This window comes from Salvelinus sp. IW2-2015, linkage group LG13, assembly GCF_002910315.2.
Source record: "Salvelinus sp. IW2-2015 linkage group LG13, ASM291031v2, whole genome shotgun sequence".
Lineage (NCBI taxonomy): Eukaryota > Metazoa > Chordata > Actinopteri > Salmoniformes > Salmonidae > Salvelinus > Salvelinus sp. IW2-2015.
In genome coordinates this window covers 46,741,527-46,765,864 of record NC_036853.1, presented here as the reverse complement: position 1 = coordinate 46,765,864, position 24,338 = coordinate 46,741,527, and the positions used below count along the sequence as shown (strand labels likewise).

General features: G+C 43.2%; 1 protein-coding gene across 1 annotated transcript; it reads right to left on the bottom strand.

Annotated features, from left to right (window-relative positions):
• Positions 1–4,340: 4,340 nt before the first annotated feature.
• Positions 4,341–24,245, bottom strand: LOC112081181 (uncharacterized). The gene is made up of 3 exons (XM_024147370.2): positions 23,754–24,245; positions 23,230–23,360; positions 4,341–7,912 (listed from the first exon to the last, which is right to left on the bottom strand). The coding sequence occupies exons 1-3, from the start codon at positions 24,028–24,030 to the stop codon at positions 6,629–6,631; spliced, it is 1,692 nt and encodes a 563-aa protein (XP_024003138.2). The 5' UTR covers positions 24,031–24,245; the 3' UTR covers positions 4,341–6,628.
• Positions 24,246–24,338: the final 93 nt, after the last annotated feature.

The following is a 24,338-nucleotide window of genomic DNA, read 5'->3' as shown; positions in this document are numbered from 1 at the left end:
GCTCTTCTGGCAGAAGCCTCCATGGTGGCAAATGAAATGGGTGTAACTACTCAGTTTCACAGTGAACAGAGGAGCCGCCAGAAAAAAAGAAAATGTTTCCCTGATGAGACTGAAGATGACATAGCAGATGACCAGAAGATGACATCGCAGATGAACAGAAGTCAGACACTGGATTTCGCAACACAGTGTTTGATGTGGCTCTGGATAGTATAATCAGTCAGTTGGACATGCGGTTCCACACGATTGCAGCTATATGCGAGGAGTTTTCACCAATACTCACATTTAGAAAATGACTGAAAACCAAATTCTAGTATCTTGCCACAAATTGAGAAAAAGTACTCCAAAGATCTCACAGACGGATTTGAAAATGAAGTGCGACATCTAAAGACGATATATTGGTGCCCCTTTCTCAGATGATGTTTCTCCTGTAGAGCTCCTAAATGCCATCGACAAGATGCAGCTACAGAGCATTTTGGAGAGGTGTGCATTGCACTTCGAATCTTCTGTACAATGCCTGTAACAGTTGCTGGAGGTGAACGTGCCTTCAGCAAGCTGAAACTTATAAAGAACTATCTAAGATCTACAATGTGCCAAGACAGGTTGAACAGCCTTGCCAGCCTTTCAATTGAAAACCAGTTCGCTAGAAAAAAAATCTTTAAAGACATTATGAATGAGTTTGCTCACAAGAAGGCTTGATGCTGCTCTTGGTGCAGTGTAACCTCTGAGTTTTGTTTACAGGGAACAAACACAAGGACATATGCCTTAAAACCTGTTCTACCAAGCCTGCCCGGGAATGGGCAAAATACTGTTTCAGAGTATGTTCTGCTATGGTTTATCTCCTGTTGAACTTACTCAGGAATGCCCACATAATGTCTTGACACTACAGTTGCCGTTTCACAGATGCTTGTTCTCTGTAGGCACCACATTTATGCCTGCAGTCCAGATAGTTCAGGATGTATTTTTATTTTGGGTATGTTATTTAGGCATATATTTAGGAATTATGCATAGAGCAGAAGAGGGTTAGCATTGTTTATAAGAATTGGTAATAAATGCTTTAATCTGAAACATGGATCATTGGGTAATTTCTTAATTAAAACAGACTACAATACCATATATATTAAAAAAAAGTCACCAATTGTGTAGTTATTTATGATAATGCATCTTAAAAATCTCATGACACAGACAGCTTTTGTTAACATTAAGAACCAGACATGTTTGCAATACTGTTAATATAGGCAAAGGATGAAGGTGGAAACAAGAATCTGCATAATTGTAGRATAGAGCAGCAGAAGCTTATAATTAGTACATTTAATAACACATATTGTTCAGTACGTTATTTTAATCTGAAACATTATGATTTCTATGTTAGGGGCCGGTATTTTTTTTTCTCTCCATGGGGCCCCAAAATTCTGGCAACGCCCCTGCTTACCCTACCTGTATGCAGCGGAGGTTGCAGGAGACTGATGGAAAGCATGGTCTGTCTGCACCGTGAGCTATCACTTTGGCGGGCTTCCTGCAGGAGTGCATGTTGACCACTGGGTAGCCCCTTTCTTCCTCACAAATATCTTAATAAATTCACGAGAATATGTTACATTTTCATCACACAATATTTAAGGCAGTGCGAAGTTACAGCTATCTTCAGACATATAACCAGTAGCTACCCAAACTAGGACTATCTGAACGCCATGTGGCTTTACCCTATTGTTCTGACAAAGATGCATCCGTAGTATGTTAATAGATTGCTAAACTGTATATATGCATACCTTTTATATGGATAATATAAACATAGGCCTGGCCTACTCTGTTTTTGCCATGCAAAACCGGAGAAAATTAAACAAGTGCTCTCTTGAGACTAATCTGGATATGCTGCCCGCCTTTGAGCGCTAATGCTGATGACTGGTAATTGGACAACAATCAAGCCATGCAACATTTTGGTTCTGAAGCATTGATTAGCATTGAGGCTCTGCATCTGTCCTCGTGCTCCTAGACCTTAGTGCTGCTTTTGATACCATCGATCACCACATTCTTTTGGAGAGATTGGAAACCCAAATTGGTCTACACGGACAAGTTCTGGCCTGGTTTAGATCTTATCTGTCGGAAAGATATCAGTTTGTCTCTGTGGATGGTTTGTRCTCTGACAAATCAACTGTAAATTTCGGTGTTCCTCAAGGTTCCGTTTAAGGACCACTATTGTTTTCACTATATATTTTACCTCTTGGTGATGTCATTCAGAAACATAATGTTAACTTTTACATGCTATGCGGATGACACACAGCTGTACATTTCAATGAAACATGGTGAAGCCCCAAAATTGCCCTCGCTAGAAGCCTGTGTTTCAAACATAAGGAGTGGATGGCTGAAAACTTTCTACTTTTAAACTCGGACAAAACAGAGATGCTTGTTCTAGTCCCAAGAAACAACCAGATCTTCTGTTAAATCTTACAATTAATCTTGATGGTTGTAAAGTCGTCTCAAATAAAACTGGAAGGACCTCGGCGTTACTCTGGACCCTGATCTCTCTTTTGACGAACATATCAAGACTGTTTCAAGGACAGCTTTTTTCCATCTACGTAACATTGCAAAAATAAGAAACTTTCTGTCCAAAAATGATTCAGAAAAATGAATCCATGCTCTTGTCACTTCTAGGTTAGACACTGCAATGCCTCACTTTCCGGCTACCCGGATAAAGCACTAAATAAACTTCAGTTAGTGCTAAACACGGCTGCTAGAATCTTGACTAGAACCCCAAAATTTGATAATTTTACTCCAGTGCTAGCCTCTCTACACTGGCTTCCTGTTAAGGCAAGGGCTGATTCAAGGTTTTACTGCTAACCTACAAAGCATTACATGGGCTTGCTCCTACCCATCTTTCCGATTTGGTCCTGCCGTACATACCTACACGTACGCTATGGTCACAAGACGCAGGCCTCCTAACTGTCCCTAGAATTTCTAAGCAAACAGCTGGAGGCAGGGCTTTCTACTATAGAGCTCAATTTTTATGGAATGGTCTGCCTACCCATGTGAGAGACGCAGACTCGGTCTCAACCTTTAAGTCTTTATTGAAGACTCATCTCTTCAGTAGGTCCTATGATTGAGTGGTCTGGCCCAGGAGTGTAAAGGTGAACGAAAAGGGACTGGAGCAACGAACCACCCTCGCTGTCTCTCCACTGGGATTCTCTGCCTCTAACCCTATTACAGGGGCTGAGTCACTGGCTTACTGGTGCTCTTCCATGCCGTCCCTGGGAGGGGTGCGTCACTTGAGTGGGTTGAGTCACTGACGTGATCTTCATGTCTGGGTTGTGCCGTGGCGGAGATCTTTGTGGGCTATACTCGGCCTTGTATTAGGATGGTAATGTGGTGTTGAAGATATCCCTCTATTGGTGTGGGGGCTGTGCTTTGACAAAGTGGGAGGGGTTATATCCTGCCTGTTTGGCCCTGTCGGGTATCCGGACGGGCCACAGTGGTTTGTGCTGTGGTGGAGATCTTTGTGGGCTATACTCGGCCTTGTCTCAGGATTGTAAGTTGGTGGTTGAAGAAATCCCTCTAGTGGTGCGGGGGCTGTGCTTTGGCAAAGTGGGTGGGGTTATATCCTTCCTGTTTGGCCCTGTCCGGGGGTATCGTCGGATGGGGCCACAGTGTCTCCCGACCCTCCTGTCTCAGCCTCCAGTATTTATACTGCAGTAGTTTGTGTTGGGGGCTAGGGTCAGTCTGTTATATCTGGAGTATTTCTCCTGTCTTATCCGGTGTCCTGTGTGTATTTAAGTATGCTCTCTAATTCTTTCTTTCTCTCTCTTGAGGACCTGAGCACTAGGACCATGCCTCATGACTATCTGGCCTGATGACTCCCTTGCTGTCCCCAGTCCACCTGGCGTGCTGCTGCTCCTATTCAACTGTTCTGCCTGCGGCTATGGAACCCTGACCTGTTCCCCGGACGTGCTACCTGTCCCAGACCTGCCGTTTCCAACTCTCTAGGGACAGCAGGAGGGGTAGAGACACTCTGAATGATAGGCTATGAAAAGCCAACTGACATTTACTCCTGAGGTGCTGACCTGTTGCACCCTCGACAACCACTGTGATTATTATTATTTGACCCTGCTGGTCATCTATGAACATTTGAACATCTGGCCATGTTCTGTTATAATCTCCACCCGGCACAGCCAGAAGAGGACTGGCCACCCCCATAGCCTGGTTCCTCTCTAGGTTTCTTCCTAGGTTCTGGCCTTTCTAGGGAGTTTTAGCCACCGTGCTTCTACACCTGCATTGCTTGCTGTTTGGGGTTTTAGGCTGGGTTTCTGTACAGCACTTTGAGATATCAGCTAATGTAAGAAGGCKTTTATAAATACATTTGATTTGATTTATTTGAAAATCATTTGGTGCAAAACCGTATGTTAGAAACCAGAGAGAATAGGCAAAGGTATACATATAAAATACAAATAGTATGTATATGTTGCCAATTGAAATATGTATGAATAATTTTCCTTCCTGTATCTTTGTAGTGTCTGGGTGTATTGATACACCATCTAAAGTGTAATTAATAACTTCCCCATGCTGAAAGGGATATTCAATGTCTGKTTTTTAGGTTTTACCCATCTAKCAATAGGTTCCCTTCTTTCAGAGGCATTGGAAAACCTCCCTGGTCTTTGTGGTTTAATCTGTGTTTGAATTTCACTGCCCGACTGAGGGACATTACAGATAACTGTATGTGTTGGGTATAGAGAGGTACTAATTCAAAAATCATGTTAAAAACTATTAATGAACACAGAATGAGTCCATGCAAGTTATGTGATTTGTTAAGCAAATGTTTACTCCTGAACTTATTTTGGCTTGCCATAACAAAGGGGTTGAATACTAATTGACTCAAGACTTTTCATTTTGTAAAATTTTCTAAAAACATCATTCCACTTTGACATCATGGGGTATTGTGTGTAGGCCAGTGACAAGAATTCTCCATTTAATCCATTTTAAATTCAGCCTGTAACACAACAAAATATGTAAAAAGTAAAAGGGGTCTGAATACTTTCTGAAGYCGCTTTAAACATGATGTTGTYGATAAAAAATAAGTCAGCTATGATAAGTGAAAAGTCATCATCAGACAAACCTGACTGAACTATTTTGAAGAGTATGTGTTTGTTAGTGTATGTGTAGGTATATTTAGTAAGTCTATAATGGTTATAAAGCGCTGTTGGGTGTAAGTCAAAATGACTAAACATTAAACAAGTTTTAAATACACCATATGAAAACCACACAAACATGCCTGAACAAAAAATCTGCATGAACTTGATGAATTGCATTAATTTTCTTATTAAAAGTGTCAAAACAATAGTTGAATGGAAGTAATGAAACAGACATTTGTGAACATCATATAGCTTACAGTACAAACACAATATGCAACAGACTTTTTAGGCTTACAGTACCTTCGGAAAAGCATTTAGACCCCTTGACTTTTTTCACATTTTGTTTAGGTTACAGCTTTACTCTAAAATTGATTCAATAGTTTTCCCCCTCATCAATCTACACACAATACCCCRATAATGACAAAACAAAAACAGGTTTTTAGAAATGTTTGCTAATTTATGTCCCAGTTTGGATGGGGAGTGTTGCTACACAGCTATTTTCAGGTCTCTCCAGAGATGATCGAAGTCTGGGCTCTGGCTGGGCCACTCAAGGACATTGAGACTTGTCCCTAAGCCACTCCTACATCGTCTTGGCTGTGTGCTTAGGGTCGTTGARCTGTTGGAAGGTGAACCTTCGCCCCAGTCTGAGGTCCTGAGCGCTCTGGAGTAGGTTTTCATCAAGGATCTCTCTGTACTTTGCTCCGTTCTACTTTGCCTTGATCCTGACTAGTCTCCCAGTCCCTGTSACTGAAAAACACCCACCAAAGCATGCCCGATTACTCAGTTTGGCCGGGAAGSCAGCACCAGGAAGAGTCTTGGTGGTTCCAAACTTCTTCATTTAAGAATGATGGAGGCCACTGTGTTCTTGGAGACCTTCAATGCTGCAGAAATGTTTTGGTACCCTTCCCCAGATCTGTGCCTCGACATAATCCTGTRTTGGAGCTCTACGGACAAATCRTTCYACCTCATGGCTTGGTTTTTGCTCTGACATACACTGTCAACTGTGTGACCTTATACAGACAGATGTGTGCCTTGCCAAATCATGTCCAATCAATTTACTTTACCATAGGTGGACTCCAATCAAGTTGTAGAACTTTCCTCAAGGATGATCAATTGAAACAAGATGRACCTGAGCTCAATTTCTCATAGCAAAGGGTCTGAATACTTATGTAAATAAGGTATTCCTGTTTTCGCATTATGGGGTATTGTGTGTAGATTGCTGAGGATTTTATATTTATTTAATCCATTATAGAATAAGGCTGTAATGAAATAAAATGTGGAAAAYGTCAAGGGGTCTGAATACTTTCCAAAGGCATTGTATATGCCTTAAATATCACACCATGTCTGGATGTAATATTCTACTCAGGAATATTCAACACTGAAATCTGTAGCTCTCGTTATACCAAATGCATCTCTGGGTCTTTTCTGCTGACAACAATAAATTCATTTTTGTCTTTAATGCAGAGTTTGATCTAAACTTCAGAAYCTATCGAGTGGAATGGTTACTTTCTACGTTATAGAGTGGAATGTTTTTTCTGCTGGTGTATCCTGAGGTAGCTCCTCTCGGAGAAACTTTTCCCACAGTGTGTACAGGCAAACGACCTCTCTCCCGTGTGGACCTTCAGGTGCATCTTCAAATGGTGCTGGTGGGAGAACCTTTTCTCACACTGGGGGCAGCTGTAGGGTTTCTCCCCTGTGTGGACCCTCTGGTGCCTTTTCAGGCTGGAMGAGTGGGAGAAACTAGCCCGGCACAGGTGGCAACCGAATGGTTTCTCCCCTGTGTGGACCCTCTGGTGCCTCTTCAGGTCACCAGTCTGGGCAAAGCGCATATGACACTGGGTACAGCTGAAAGGTTTTTCCCCTGTGTGGACCCTCTGGTGGATCTCCACCTTCTGGAGGCAGCTGAAGCCTTTGTTACAAAACATGCAGAGGAACCGTTTCTCTTTATTATTTCCTGATGTGGCTTCTTTTCCCTGAGCCTGGTCTCTAGCCCTGTCGTTTGAGTTCAATTTCTGATCAAAAAGAACACGGCCGTGTGAATCGGAAGGCCCCATCGACGTGGACACTAGGTCGCYATCCCTGAATGCGTGTAAAGTGGAGTGGGTCGCGACAAGTGAATTTGTCTCRAAGCTTTCCCTGTAATCTAAGAAATCTCTGCCCTGTGAGTGTCCGTCTCCAAGGTGACCATCTCCATTCCATGTGGGAGGGGCGTCGCCCTCCACTTTCACAGTCAATTCATCTACYACCAGACCCTCTCCTTTCTTATCTAGGCACCCTTCAGAGTATACGCTACCACTACTGTACTGGTTCCAGTGTCCTCTAGACAGATCAGTCTGTGTCTCTAAACCCAAGAGCATGTTGTCAGGGTCCATCTCTGTAGCGTAAGAACAAGACGGATCATCATTGCCATTGTCTAACGTGTCACGATCACCATCTCCACATGAATGATCCTTACTCTGGCTCTGATGAAATACTGGTAAATACTCTGAGCCAGGAGCAGGAGGACAGCCCAGTGGCCCCAGCCTCTCTGGGTCTAACCTGTCAGATCCTGTGTGTAAAAGCCTTTTTGTTACAGTTAAAGTCTCTTTGTCAGTCTCTGACTTTAGGACGGCGTTCGGCYTTTCACTGAACTCTGTGATACTGCGTCTGGTCCTGGGKTGGGGCATGGCGGTGTTGGATTGGTCCCCCGTGGCTACAGTCTGGATGTCTCTACTGTGCCGTGGGTCCTCTTCTCCTTCAGTCCTCTCCTGCTTGACCAGAGACGATCCTCCAGGACCTGCAGCCTCTCCATCTGCAGACTGACACAAGAAGAGAGGAGGTTATTYCCGGTACATGAGTTGAATTGGATAACAATGTCGTAGGTGATGAGATAATGGGCATAATACCAAACCAGAGATGGCGCTAGTGGGGCACCTATTTAGGATAGATAAACGGGTGCATTAGGAGGGTCTGATTAGGATGTGGTGAGCTGTAACGTGTAACACCTGTAACATGTCACTTCCTGTTGTAGGAAGGAAGAGGAAGAGCTAGGTTTTGATTGTTTGGAAAGTTTGTTGTTTAAAAGTACATTGGAAAGTTATTGGTAGCTACCTAGCTTCTTATGTTGGATCTCGCGACGCAGTTGGCATCAGTTGCTGGGACTGATTGTATCTTTCCAGTGATCCTGCTGACCAAGGACGGGTCTGAGGAGCTATTTGGCGTCGCAGCTAGCCTAGCTGCTAGCTAGCTGAACATCAAGCTAGCGAGGTGTTCTTGAACGCAGCCCGCYACGCTTTTAGCCATTGTGGCTGGGACCACGGATTGTCCCGAGTACCATGACAAAGACCAAAGCCYGCGGGAGTACCGTTGAGGACAGTGCCAGTGGTGTCTCTACAAAAAGAGACCAACAAGCAGTTGTTACAACAACAAGAAAATAGCTTCAAGTGTTTTGTCCAAATACTTGTGGATTCTACTAATAAAAGAATGGACGACTGACCAGAGAGGTCCAGGACCTGAAGAACAGTTTGCAGTTCTCCCAGGATCAGCTCGACGAGTTGAAACAGGAGAACGGCAAGATGACAGCAATCTGTAACTCATTGAGAGAGGACATCAGTTGTGTGTGTGAATCCATGATAACAACGACCGATAAATCAGACTATTTCGAGGGACAATCAAGGCGAAACAACATGGTTGTGGACGGAATTGCAGAATCGCCACATGAGACCTGGATGGAGTATTAGGACAAAGTGAGGGAAATGATCTCTGAGAAATTGAAGATGGACCACAGGAAGATTGAGGTGGAGTGTGTCCACAGGACTGGAAAATCCACCACCGGCCCAGGTGATAGGCCCAGGCCGATAGTGGTCAAGTTCCCAAGTTTCAAGGACAAGGTACCTGTTCTGGAAGGACCCAAGAACTTGAGAGGCACGTATATCTTCCTCAACGAAGARAATCCTGWAGCTGTGCGCCAGAAGAGGAAAAACTGATCCCAGTCATGAAAGCTGCCAGAGCGCATGGGGACATTAAGTACATCTGCTACGACAGGCTCATTGTCTACCCTCCCAGAAGCCTGGAAGGGACGAGAAAGCCAAGCCTATGGGTCCGTAGCCTCAACCCCGCAGCACACACACACACCAATTYATTAATGGACTGCTGAATGTATATTTTTTTTCTCTTGCTTTGTCTGCTCTCTTATCTCTGATAAGCTACCCAGGAAAGGGCTGAAAATAGCCCATATTAATATATGTAGCCTTAGAAATAAGGTTCATGAAATCAATAACTTGCTAACATCAGATAGCATTCATATTAGCCATTTCTGAGACTTAGATAATTKATTTGATGATAACATTTATAGAAGATACAGAAATGCTTTTGGGGGAGATGTTCCTGTATATATTCAGAGGCATATCCCTGTAATGCTTAGAGAAGATCCGATGTCAAGTGTTATTGAAGTGTTGTGGTTGCACTTGGCACATCTAAAGCCTTTTCTTTTGGGGTGTTGCTATAGGCCACCAAGTGCTAACAGTCAGTATCTAAATAATATGTGTGATATGCTTGATTGTATGTGATGTAAACACAGAGGTCTACTTTCTTGGACCTGAATATTGACTGGTTTTCATCAAGCTGTCCGCTCAAGAGGAAGCTTCTTACTGTAACCAGTGCCTGTAATCTGGTTCAGGTTATTAATCAACCTACCAAGGTGTTGTCATGATGTTGGCCTGTTGGGGGAGGTTTATGACCCCCATAAATACCTCCCCCCCCCCGTTTCTCTCTCTCTACTCTATAGAGTTGACTCTTGAAAAGCCCTTTGTTAACATAGAGATTCTGGAAACCTCAAAGGGTGGGAAACGGAACCATATTTCGGTAATCCAACCAGTTGAAAATATGCGTTGGTACTTAATGAATATGATGTCCGATCAGTTGGCGTCTGAGACATGATTACTGATGATAGGACGACAAACTGTATCTTGGAAAATCTACACATTCTAGTTATGAGATTCACATGGAATTGTTGTGCAATTTAAATGTTTAAATATGAAACTATTTGTGAAAAGATTAAATGTACATTTTAGCTTCTTAAAACCTCTCTAGGGTACGTGAGACGGTAGCGTCCCACCTCTTCAACAGCCAGTGAAACTGCAGGCGCGCAAATTCAAAACAACAGAAATCCCATAATTAAAATTCCTCAAACATACATGTATTTTACACCATTTTAAAGATACACTTGTTGTAAATTCAGCCACAGTGTCCGATTTAAAAAAGGCTTTACGCCGAAGCAAACCAAACGATTATGTTAGGTGAGTGCCTATTCACAGAATAACACAGCCATTTTTCCAGCCAAAGAGAGGATTCCACAAAAGCAGAAATATAGATACAATTAATCATAACCTTTGATGATCTTCATCGATGACTCATAGGACTTCATGTTACACAATACATGTATGTTTTGTTCGGTAAAATTCATATTTATATCCAAAACTTGAGTTTACATTGGCGCCTTACGTTCAGAAGTTCCAAAACATCCTTTGATTTTGCAGAGAGCCACATCAATTTACAGGAATACTCAAAAATAACATTGCTAAAAGATACAACTGTTATGCATGGAATTTTAGATGCACTTCTCCTTAATGCACCCGCTGTGTCAGATTTCAAAAAAGCTTTACGAAAAAAGCAAACCTTGCAATAATCTGAGTCGGCGCTCAGAGCCCAATCAAGACACAAATATATCCGCCATATTATGCAGTCAACAGAAGTCAGAAGTAACATTATAAACATTCACTTACCTTTGATGATCTTCATCAGAATGCACTCCCAGGAATCCCAGTTCCACAGTAAATGTTTGTTTTGTTCGATAATGTCCGTTATTTATGTCCAAATTCCTCCTTGTTGTTCTAGCGTTCAGTACACTTTCCAAAGTCACGACGCGCGGGCAGGTCCAGCGGAAAGTACGGACGAAATGTTAGTTATATTACAGTCCGTAAAAATATGACAAACGAAGTATTGAATCAATCTTTAGGATATTTTTAACATCATTCTTCAATAATGTTCCAACCGGAGTATTCCATTGTCTTCAGAATTGCGATGGAACAGAGCTCGCTCTCACGTGAATGCGCATGGTCACCTCATGACAGACCTGACTCATTCCTCTCTCCTTCGGCCCCACTAAACAGTAGAGGCATCAGACAAGGTTCTAACGACTGTTGACATCTAYTGGAAGCCTTAGGAAGTGCAACATTACCAATATCCCACTGTATCTTCAATAGGAGATGAGTTGAAAATCGACCAACCTCAGATTTCCCACTTCCTGGTTGGATTTTTTCTCAGGTTTTTGCCTGCCTGATGAGTTCTGTTATACTCACAGACATCATTCAAACAGTTTTAGAAACTTCAGAGTGTTTTCTATCCAAATCTACTAATAATATGCCTATTCTAGCTTTTATGGCTTTGTAGCAGGCCGTTTTCATCCGGAAGTGAAAATACTGCCCCCTACCCCAAAGAAGTTAATGAGAGAACGGTTTGTCATAAGAACACCACTCTGCTCACTCAGAGGCCCCGCCCAAGTGAACAGACATGTGTTGTAAACTATGAAACGCACCCTTGTTTCACCACTATATAAACCCGTTGACGAAAATTCAACTTCCTGTTCCAAGGACGTGAGGACTTGCGGTCCCCGCGTTAAAAAGGACAAGGCCACCTACAGAACTAAGCCAACCTCAGCGTGAGCTCTGGTTGGACAACCAGAACCTAACAAAATTAGCATCGAATTTCAAAGTGAAGATGACGATCCACACTCCAAAAGGATGAGTTTTGACTCTACCAGCCAGAATATAGTATGGCAACTTGGTATGAACTTTGAACTCTTATTCACTAAAGAAGTGATACCACCTAGCCGTTGCGTTAGCGCAGCAACTGTAGACGTGGGCTAGGAGAGGACGGACAGAGTATCTGTCTACCACACGGCGACGGTACTACTAAGTATCCGTTCTACCACCAGACATTCTTCAAAGGACAACCCGGCCTTTATCTACGACCAATCTACCGAAGCGCAGCTCAGAGTAAATATTTATGGCATTTTCCTTTTTCGAATGGGCGGTTATTTAGAATGCATAAGATACTGTATTTACGATAGCATAGCTGCCTATGGCCCAATAGAGAGACAAAATCGTTTGTTCCTCAGTCTTCCCCTCTTTCATTCAAAACCCAACCCCCTTTCTTTGTGACCAGCCGTCATATCTGTTCCGTCCGCTAGGGACGTTTTCCTTTTGACATAATTTGTAATCAATGTATGATCCATTCTGTGGGATTATTTAGGTATTTAGTAAATAAATAATTAAACCACATTTTGTATTGCTGATTCAACTTGTTAGCCAGGGTTCGTGAAGATAACCAAGAATTTACAACTTTCAGATGACTAATAAGGTGACGATTAAATATTGACTGCTATTGAGGTAAAAGATTACTTACCAGGTCTTTAATTCTCTAGGATATGTGGGACGCTACCGTCCCACTTGGCCAATAGCCAGGGAAAATGTAGAGCACCAATTCAAAAAAATGATAAAAATCACTTTCATTAAATCACACATGTAAGATACCAAATTAAAGCTACACTCGTTGTGAATCCAGCCACCATGTCAGATTTCAAAAGGTTTTTCGGCGAAAGCATAAGATGCTATTATCTGATGATAGCACAACAGTAAACAAAGAGAGTGTAGCATATTTCAACGCTGCAGGCACGACACAAAACGCAGAAATAAAATATAAATCATGCCTTACCTTTGACGAGATTCTTTTGTTGGCACTCCAAAATGTCCCATAAACATCAACAAATGGTCCTTTTGTTCGATTAATTCCGTCCATATATATCCAAATTGTCCATTTATTTGGCGCGGTTGATCCAGAAAAAAACAGCTTCCAATTTGCGCAAGGTCACTACAAAATATCTAAAAAATTACCTCTAAACTTTGCCAAAACATTTCAAACTACTTTTGTAATACAACTTAAAGGTACTGGTAAACGTTAATAATCGATCAAATTGAAGACGGGTCTATCTGTTTTCAATACAGGAGATCACAAAACTAACGCTACTTTTCTAGTCTTGCGCAACTCTCCAACAGTACACATGACTTTACACTGTTTCAGGTGGCCTCACTTCTTCATTGCACAAAGGAATAACGTCAACCTATTTCCAAAGAGTGGTGACATCCAGTGGAAGCGGTAGGCTGAAAACAGGGTGATTAGAAATCCAGTATTCCAATGAAAACTCATTGAACAGACAGTGACTTAAAAATAAAAATAAAATGAATGGTTAGTCCTCGGGGTTTTGCCTGCTACATAAGTTCTGTTATACTTACAGACATGATCTAAACAGTTTTAGAAACTTCATAGTGTTTTCTTTCCAAATCTACTAATAATATGCATATCTTATATTCTGGGGATGAGTAGAAGGAAGTTGAAATTGGGCACGCTATTTATCCAATAGTGAATTTGCTGCCCCCTATCCTAGAGAAGTTAAGAGTTTATTCGGAAGATAACAGCTCTATAAACATTATTTCGTGTGCCCCGACTTTCTAGTTAATTACATTTACATGATTAGCTTCATCAGTAATATTAATAACAGAGAAATTATTTTATAGAATAGCATGTCATATCACTTAATCCGGCATAGCCAAAGACACGACAGTGTTTACAAACACTACAGGAACAAGATGTGCGGCAGGTAGCCTAGTGATTAGAGCGCTGGACTAGTAACCGAAAGGTTGCAAGATCGAATCCCCAGCTTACAAGGTAAAATCTGTCCTTCTGCCCTGAACAAGGCAGTTAACCCACTGTTCCTAGGCCGTCATTGAAAATAAGAATTTGTTCTTAACTGACTTGCCTAGTTAAATAAAGGTTAAATAAAATCATCCACATGTATCGATCACATTTTTATTAATGCTGTAGAACTTTGTTCTAAAGCTGTATCCGAACCGATTGGATGCAGTGATCACAATATAGTGGCTATATCCAGAAGCCAAAGTTCCAACAGCTGGGCCTAAAAATAGTGTATAAGAGATCATACAATAGATTTTGCTGTGACTCTTATGTGGATGATGTTAAAAATATTTGTTGTTCTGATGTGATTAATAAGGATCTCATCCAGATACTGCACTTGATGAATTTATGAATTGCTTCTTCCAATTATTGATAAACATGCACCTGTTAAGAAACTGACTGTTAGAACTGTTAGGCTCATGGATTGATGAGGAATTGAAAAACTGTATGGTGAAAGAGATGGGGCAAAAGGAGTGGCTAATAAGTCTGGCTGCACATCTGACTGGCTGACTTACTGCAAATTGAGAAATTATTTGACTAAACATGACAAAAAGAAGAAGAAACTGTTTATGAAGCCAAGATCAATTGACAAAGAATTACGGGAAAAAAACTTTGGATACTTTAAATGAAATTATGGCAGAAAGACATTCAACTCCATCTTTCATCGATTCATCAGATGGCTTATTCATGACAAAACCATTTGGTGTTGCCAATTATTTTAATGATTATTTAATTGGCAAAGTGGGCAAACTTAGGCAGGAAATGCCCATGACAAACAGTGAGCAATTATATTCATGCATAAAAAAACAAATAATGAAAGGAAAGCAGTCAAGTTTGAATTTTGTAAAGTTATGTGGGAGAGGTGGGGAAATGATTGTTAAAGAATAATGACAAACCTCCTGGCATTGACAACTTAGATGGAAAGCTACTGAGGATGGTAGCTGACTCTATAGCCACTCATATCAGTCATTTTTTAATCTGAGCCTAGAGTTTTGTCCTCAGGCCTGGAGGAAGCCAAAGTAATCCGCTACCCAAGAGTGTTAAAGTGGCCTTTACTGGTTCTAACAGCAGACCTATAATCATATCTACTTCCGGCGCCGAAAAGAGATGGCCGCCTCGCTTCGCGTTCCTGGAAAATATGCAGTATTTTGTTTTTTTATGTGTTATTTCTTACATCGGTACCCCAGGTAATCTAGGTTCATTACATACAGTCGGAGGAACTACTGAATATCGATTACCGTCAACTCATCATCGTTCCTACCAGGAATATGACTTCCCCGAAACGGATCCAGTGTTTTGCCTTCCACCCAATACAATGGATCTGATCCCAGCCGGCGACCCTGTGCGCCCCGTAAAAAGGGGCAAACGAGGCGGCTCGTGGTCAGGCTTCGGAGACGGGCACATGCGCGCTCCACTCCCTAGCATACTACTCGCCAATGTCCAGTCTCTTGACAATTAAGGTTGATGAAATCCGAGCACGGTAGCATTCCAGAGAGACATCAGGGATTGCAACGTGCTCTGCTTCACGGAAACATGCTAACTCAAGAGAGCTAACGGAGTCGGTGCAGCCAGCTGGTTTCTTCATGCATCGCGCCGACAGAAACAAACATCTTTCTGGTAAGAAGAGGGGCGGGGGGTATGCCTTATGATTAAGAGACGTGGTGTGATCATCATAACAACACACGAGAACTCAAGTCATTCTGTTCACCTGATCTAGAACTCCTCACAATCAAATGTCGACCGCATTATCTACCAAGGGAATTCTCTTCAATCATAATCACAGCGTATATATTCCCCCAAGCAGACACATCGATGGCCCTGAACGAACTTTATCTGACTCTTTGTAAACTGGAAACCACACACCCTGAGGCTGCATTCATCGTAGCTGGGGATTTTAACAAGGCTAATCTAAAAACAAAACTCCCTAAATTCTATCAGCATATCGATTGTGCTACCAGGGCTGGAAAAACCCTAGATCATTGTATACTAATTTCCCGCGACGCATATAGGCCCTCCCCGCCCCCTTTCGGAAAAGCTGCCACGACTCCATTTTGTTGATCCAGCCTACAAACAGAAACTAAAACAACAAGCTCCCGCGCTCAGGTCTGTTCAACGCTGGTCCGACCAATCTGAATCCACGCTTCAAGACTGCTTCGATCACGCGGATTGGAAATGTTCCGCATTGCGTCCAACAACAATATTGACGAATATGCTGATTCGGTGAGCGAGTTCATTAGGAGTGCATTGACGATGTCGTACCCACAGCAACGATTAAAACATTCCCAACAGAAAACCGTGGATTGACGGCAGCATTCGCGTGAAACTGAAAGCGCGAACCACTGCTTTAACCAGGGCAAGGTGACCGGAAGCATGACCGAATACAAACAGTGTAGCTATTCTCTCCGCAAGGCAATCAAACAGGCTAAGTCCCAGTACAGAGACAAAATCGAGTCGCAATTCAACAGCTCAGACACAAGAGTATGTGGCAGGTCTAACGTCAATCACGGATTACAAAAAGAAACCAGCCCCGTCGGGACCAGGATGTCTTGCTCCCAGACGAGGCTAAACAACTTTTTTGCCCGCTTTGAGGACAATACAGTGCACTGACACGCCCCCCTACCAAAACCTGCGGGCTCTCCTTCACTGCAGCCGAGGTGAGTAAAACATTTAAACGTGTTAACCCTCGCAAGGCTGCAGGCCCAGACGGCATTCCCAGCCGCGTCCTCAAGAGCATGCGCAGACCAGCTGGCTGGTGTGTTTACGGACATATTCAATCAATCCTTACCCCAGTCTGCTGTTCCCACATGCTTCAAGAGGGCCACCATTGTTCCTGTTCCAAGAAAGCTAAGGTAACTGAGCTAAACGACTACCGCCCCGTACACTCACTTCCGTCATCATGAAGTGCTTTGAGAGACTAGTCAAGGACCATATCACCTCCACCCTACCGGACACCCTAGACCCACTCCAATTTGCTTACCGACCCAATAGGTCCACAGACGACGCAAATCGCAACCACACTGCACACTGCCCTACCCATCTGGACAAGAGGAATCCTATATGAGAATGCTGTTCATCGATTACAGCTCAGCATTTACACCATAGTACCCTCCAAACTCGTCATCAAGCTCGAGACCCTGGGTCTCGACCCCGCCCTGTGCAACTGGGTCCTGACTTCCTGACGGGCCGCCCCCAGGTGGTGAGGGTAGGTAACAACATCTCCACCCCCTGATCCTCAACAACTGGGGCCCACAAGGTGTCGTCTGAGCCCTCTCCTGTACTCCCTGTTCACCCACGACTCGCGTGGCCATGCACGCCTCCAACTCAATCATCAAGTTTGCGGATGACACTACAGTGGTAGGCTTGATTACCAACAACGACAGAACGCCTACAGGAGGAGGTGAAGGGCCCTCGAGTGTGGTGTCAGGAAAATAACCTGCACACTCAACGTCAACAAAAAAGGAGATGATTGTGGACTTCAGGAAACAGCAGAGGAGCACCCCCCTATCCACATCACGGGTCAGTAGTGGAGAAGTGGAAAGTTTTAAGTTCCTCGGTGTACACATCACGGACAAACTGAATTGGTCCACCCACACAGACAGCGTGTTGAAGAAGGCGCAGCAGCGCCTCTTCAACCTCAGAGCTGAAGAAATTCGCTTGTCCACCAAAAGCACTCACAAACTTCTACAGATGCACAATCGAGAGCATCCCTGTCGGGCTGTATCACCGCCTGGTACGGCAACTGCTCCGCCCACAACCGTAAGCTCTCCAGAGGGTAGTGAGGTCCTGCAGAACGGCACCACCGGGGGCAACTACCTGCCCTCCAGACACCTACACCACCCCGATGTCACAGGAAGGCCATAAAGATCATCAAGGACAAAACCACCCAAGCCACTGCTCTGTTCACCCGCCTATCACCAGAAGGCGAGGTCAGTACAGGTGCATCAAAGCAGGACCGAGAGACTGAAAAACAGCTTCTATCTCAAGGCCATCAGACTGTTAAACAGCAACCACTAACATTTAGCGGCCCGCTGCCAACATACTGACTCAACTCCAGCCACTTTAAAAATGGGAATTGATGAAAATTATGTAAAATATTCCCACTAGCCAACTTAAACAAATGCCACTTAAATATAATGTTTACATACCCTACATTACCCATACTCATATGTACAGTGGGAGAACAAGTATTTGATACCACTGCCGATTTTGCAGGTTTTCCTACTTACAAAGCATGTAGAGGTCTGTAAATTTTATCATAGGTACACTTCCAACTGTGAGAGACGGATCTAAAACAAAAATCCAGAAAAATCACATTGTATTGATTTTTAAGTAAATTAATTTGCATTTATTGCATGACATAAGTATTTGATCACTCACCAACCAGTAAGAATTCCGGCTCTCACAGACCTGTTAGTTTTTTCTTTAAGAAGCCCTCCTGTTCTCCACTATTACCTGTATTAACTGCACCTGTTTGAACTCGTTACCTGTATAAAAGACACCTGTCCACAACCTCTGCCAGCTGCCAGCTCTTAGCAAACCGTTGGAAAAAATTTGGTTTGACAAATACAATGCTATTTCTCTGTAAACAAATTAACAACAGACTTTCAGCATGCTTATAGAGAAGGGCACTCAACATGTACTGCACTGACAAATGACATTGTGGGAGCTGTACTGTTAGATTTCAGTGCAGCCTTTGATATATTGACCAAAATTTAGATGCTATGTGCAGGCTTTTCAACCTGTCATATTGTGGATCATCAGAGCTATATTCATCTAATAGAACTCAAAGGGTTTTCTTTAATGGAAACGTCTCTAAGGTCAAACATGTAAAGTGTGGTGTACTGCAGGGCAGTCTCTAGGCCCTCTACTCTTTTCTATTTATCAATGACCTGCCACTGGCATTAAACAAAGCATGTGTGTCCATGTATGCCTGATGGATAGTCAACCATATACGGCATCCAAGCAACCACAGCTAATGAAGTCACTGAAACCCTTAACAAAGAGTTGCAGTCTGTTTTGGAATGGGTGGCCAGTAATAAACTGGTCCTAAACATCTCAAAACTAAGAGCACTGTATTTGGTACAAATCATTCCTTAAGTGCTAGACCTCAGCTGAATCTGGTAATGAATGGTGTGGCTGTTGAACAAGTTGAGGAGACTAAATTACTTGGTGTTACCTTAGATTATAAACTGTCATGGTCAAAACATATAGATTCAATGGTTGCAAAGATGGGGAGAGTTTTAGCCGTAATAAAGAGATGCTCTGCTTTTTTGACACCGAACTCCAAAAAGCAAGTTCTGCAGGCTCTAGTTTTGTCTAATCTTTATTATTGTCCAGTCGTGTGGTCCAGTGCTGCAAGGAAAGACCTAGTTAAGCTGCAGCTGGCCCAGAAGAGAGTGGCACGTTGTGCTCTTAATTGTATTCAGAGGGCTGATATAAATACTATGCATGCCAGTCTCTCTTGGCTAAGAGTTGAGGAGAGACTGACTGCATCACTTCTTCTTTTTATAAGAAACATTAATGTGTTGAAAATCCCAAATTGTTTGCATAGTCAACTTACACACCGCTCTGACACACACACTTATCCCACCAGACATGCCACCAGGGGTCTTTTCATAGGATTATGCTTGGATCTTATCTAACATAGATGTTAACAGTGTCAGAGAAATGAACACAAAGCCAAGCCCTATGGAAAATATAAGGTATGTGGACGATGTAATRACTGTCGGATAAACGCAAACAAGTGGAACAGATGAGCGAGGAAAAAGAGCCTGCAATGTCTCTCGGTCAAATTCCCGGTGCCTAGCYCCATGGACATGAAAGGCGATTTGTATCGAAACTGTCTGTTTTTCCGTGATCAGTGGGAGAATTATGAAATCGCTACYGGCTTAGATAAAAAAGACCCGCATGTGCGAGTGGGAACACTGCTCAGTATTATTGGAAGACAGTGTCAAATGCTTCAGCGTCACCTAGGTCTGGGGGAAGAGGATTGGAACAATTCAAAATAAATTATTCCCAGCCGAATCCCCATTCCACTGAAAGAAAAGATACTAAAGGCTGTTGATTCAATGGAGGAACAGGGTGTCATTATAAAAGGTCACCAAACCTACAAAGGGGATAATTAACATGGTTGTGATGGAAAAGCCTGGCAAAATAAGAGTCTGCCTCGATCCATGTGCCCTGAGCATTACCGAATGCCTACCATTGAAGAGGTACTGCCAAGCCTGGCAAAAGCAAAAATCTTTTTGGTTATGGATGCAAAAAATGGTACTGGCAGGTACATTTGGATGAAGAGAGTAGTTACCTCACCACATTTTGGACCCCCAATGGTAGGTACCGGTGGACAAGGTTACCTTTAGGAGTGAAACCAGCTGCAGAGGAATATCAGCGAAGGCAACCGGATGCACTTCAGGGACTGCCAGGAATAAGKGTCACAGCTGATGACATCTTGGCACACGGCTGTGGTGCCACAATGGAAGAAGCAGTACATGACCATGACCACAACCTGATTCAGCTCTTACAAAGAGAAAGGCAGATTAATCTATAGCTGAATAAAGACAAAAGTTAAGCTCAGGCTCACAAGTATTACATACATGGGACATCTTTTYACAGCTGAAGGCCTGAAGCCAGACTCCAAGAAGGCGGAGGCAGTACAGCAAATGCCGCCACCTACAGATGCAAAAGCAATGCAGCGACTGATTGGTTTTGTAAATGACTTAGCCTAATTCTTACCTCATTTGTCTGACGCTTGTGAGCCATTGCGTCGACTGACCAATAAAGATGTGCTGTGGGCATGGCGTCCTCAACATGATGCTGCATTAGCGCAAATCAAGAAATTGGTAAGCAACCAACCAATACTGAGGTACTATGACCTCTCTGAGGAAGTGACCCTACAATGTGTTGCAAGTGACAAAGGRCTAGGGGCAGCGCTCCTGCAGAAGGGGCAGCCCATTGCATTTGCTTCGAGGACATTGACACCCACGGAGCAAGGATATGCTCAAATTGAAAAGGAGTGCCTAGCCATATTGTTCGCCTGTGACCAGTACCTTCATGATGGGGACTTTATCACGTTGCACACTGATCACAAGCCGTTTGAGGTCATCTTCAAAAAAAAACTCTTCTGTCTGCCCCGTAGCGACTACAAAGGATGACGCTAAAGCTTCAGTGTTATCAATTTCAGGTAGTATACAAGAAAGGAGTAGAGCTTCACATTGCAGGTTTCTTGTCTTGAGCAGCACTACCAACAGCTAGTCACGCGCAATAACGGARAAATGAGACTGTACATGCTCTACAGGCTGAGGTTGAAGACGTGAACCATGCTACTGATCACAACATCTCCCCGTAGACATGGGATGCMATCCAAAGCTCATTCAGCAGAGGAAAAGACTTCTCGAACGCTTCAGTCTTTTATCCTAAGAGGCTGGCCGGACACAAGAAAGAGTACGCCCATCCTGGTAAGGGACTGCTGGACATACAGAGACAAACTCACAATGCAGGAAGCAGTCGTCGACAAAAGGCGACAGGGTGTTAGTGCCAGAAACTCTTCGCCCGATGATTCTCTCTCYTATCCAAGCAGGGCACTCAGGGATCGAAGCCAGTCTCAGGAAAGCCAGAGACTCAGTATTCTAAATTAAAACATTTTGTGGCTGTGTGCAGCATATGGAATGCTAACCTACCTAAGCTGCAAAAGGAAACCCTGCAGCCACATGATATACCAGCATGTCCTTGGTCTAAAGTGGGAATGGATCTGTTCACAGTAAGCGTGTTCCTTTCCTGATTATAGTGGACTACTATTACCATTTTTGGMAGGTGGAGAWAGAGATTGACACAACASCCGCTTGSATCATCGATTGTTGTAAGCAGCAGTTTATCAGATATGGCATAGCAGATAAGGTGTAGTTACGGATAATAAGCCCCAGTTCACGAGTCACGACTTTGCTTTGTGTGCAAAAGCCTGGGAGACCCATCATGTGTCCTCCTCATCCTAACGCAGTCAGAGTAATGGTAAGGCTGAGTCAGCAGTGAAAATAGCAAAGACTCATCACAAAGGCTATGCAGAAAGGCAGAGATGTGTGGCAAGCCATTTTGGCGTTGAGAAATACTCCCACAGAGGGCTTCGGCAGCAGTCCTGTACATCGCTTAATGTCTAGACGCACTCGCTCTCTGTTGCCAACAGCTCCCAAGCTCCTCACACCTAAGGTCATTAGGGATGTTCAGGCACACAAGCGTGCACGTTCGGACAAGTCAAAACATTACTATGACCAGCATGCAAAAATTTGCCTGTATTAAAACAAGGCCAAACTGTCAGAGTGCTCCTGTCACCTCAAGCCAGAGATGCCATATGGAGACTTGGCACATGCATAGGGCACATCAGCACAAGGTCATATGAAGTGGAAGTAAAGGGCCGAAAGAATRGAAGGAGCTGGAGGGACATACGCCCAGTTCAGGAGAGCATAGGGCACAGGAGGGCCACATGGGAAGACTGTGAATATCCCCTGGATGGTGTGGGCAGGACACATAATGAGGAGATGGGGAATACCCCACCAGGGCAGTTATCTCTGCCAACCYTTCCTCCACAATTTCAGGAGGATATGGAAGATGAAGAAGAGGCCCGGAGGCTCCCAGAAGTGCCCAATATGCTACCAGTGCGCCACACTAGGACAAGAGAAGGAAAAAGGTGTTGATAATGTAAATAGGTATTTTCACTGTGGTATTAAAATGGTATGAAGTGCTCGAGCTAATTCTATATGAAAAGGAAGATGTTAAGATAATGGGCATAATACCAACCCAGAGATGGTGCTAGTGGGGCACCTATCTAGGATAGATAAATCACATTTTARTGGTCACATACACATGGTTAGCATATGTTATTGCGGATTGTAGCGAAATGCTTGTGCTTCTAGTTCCAACATTGCAGCAATATCTAACAATTCCACAACAAATACCAAATACACACAAATCTAAGTAAGGAATGGAATAAGAATATATAAATATGAATGAGCAATGTCAGAGCGGCATAGGCTCAGATGGATAGTATAGAACACAGTACACACATATGAGATGAGTAATGCAAGATAGAATGTCGTGACCTGTAACATGTAATACCTGAGTAAAGGATTATTCTTGCATCTTATCTCACTCGCCAGCGTGAGTTATTCACACACACATATTAACAGTAGGCAAGTCTCACAAGCTCCCCTAAGGCAGATAAATGAGGATGTACATGTAAGCAAGTGAATAGCTGAGGGGAGCCTTTCTAAAATAAACGGGCCACATTTGAGTTACAAAGCAACTGTCATTTTTGGTGTAACTCTATTAGACTAACCTCTATCACGATAACATGCTGGTTRGAGGTTCCACTCCCCRCATCAACAGTGACTGGTTGGTCATCTCTCCATGTATTGTGTCCCGCTGGCTTCACAAAGCTCTTGTAGRRTCCAGTAAGATGTCCTTCACCTGAGAGAGTGATTGGAGGAAAAGGGGTGGTTAGGTTAGCGGTATATTGTACACTATTGACYCTGTCTACAATTGGCAAGGATGTAAGGTAACACTAATTATAACTTCTTGATATACTATTTATTGATTGATGTATTATGTTCCATGTATCACATTGTTTTCATTGAGTAAATAATAGGAAAAGCAGTAAATCAATAATCTGGTTACAATATGATATTGTGTCTTTGTGCAAGATAGCCAATTAATCAAGGAAATTATTGCATTCTATCCAAACACTGACCAAGATCCAATTATGGGTAACACATCTGAACACACGTGCAGAGGGGAACGGGGCYACAGGCACTCAGCTATATATGAACTGCGACCTGCTCCACAGCCTTCTGCAAAATGTACCTCTTGCCATTCCTCTGTATCGGTCGAGGAGCTTGACACTTCTGGGACGACTGGCGAGGACGCGCTCTCGCATTGTRCTCTCTGCGCGCTCCCGTGACACCTTCATTTCCAGTAGTTTCCTCCGCAATACCCTGTTTTCTTTCTGGCTTTGAGTTATTTCCAAACGAAACACTGCGTAGTCGTCGTCTACGAGTTTACAGATCTCTGCCACTGCTGCATTCGCTAGCACCTCCATGATGGAGGCTATTTGAGTGTGAAAAACCATACAGTTAGCCATTGTTAGCAGCTAGCGTAACCTATATAATATCTACCAACCAAGTCCTGTCTCTAACACGAATTAAATAATACATGGGGTATGTGATGCTGTGCAGTTAAATGAGCCATATTTTTGTTCCATGGGTTTGTAAATGTCTAAACAACAAGAATGAAAAAACGCTATTGTGTAAATTGTTCTTGGTCATTGTTTACCCGTATACACTGAAGAGAAAGACGTTATTAGTTGGCGTCAAAGCTAGGGTGTCTTCTTCGTGTAGTTTCCAGCAACTAGACGCTGTGTTGCTTATTGCTGCCTTTTGCAGGTCGGAG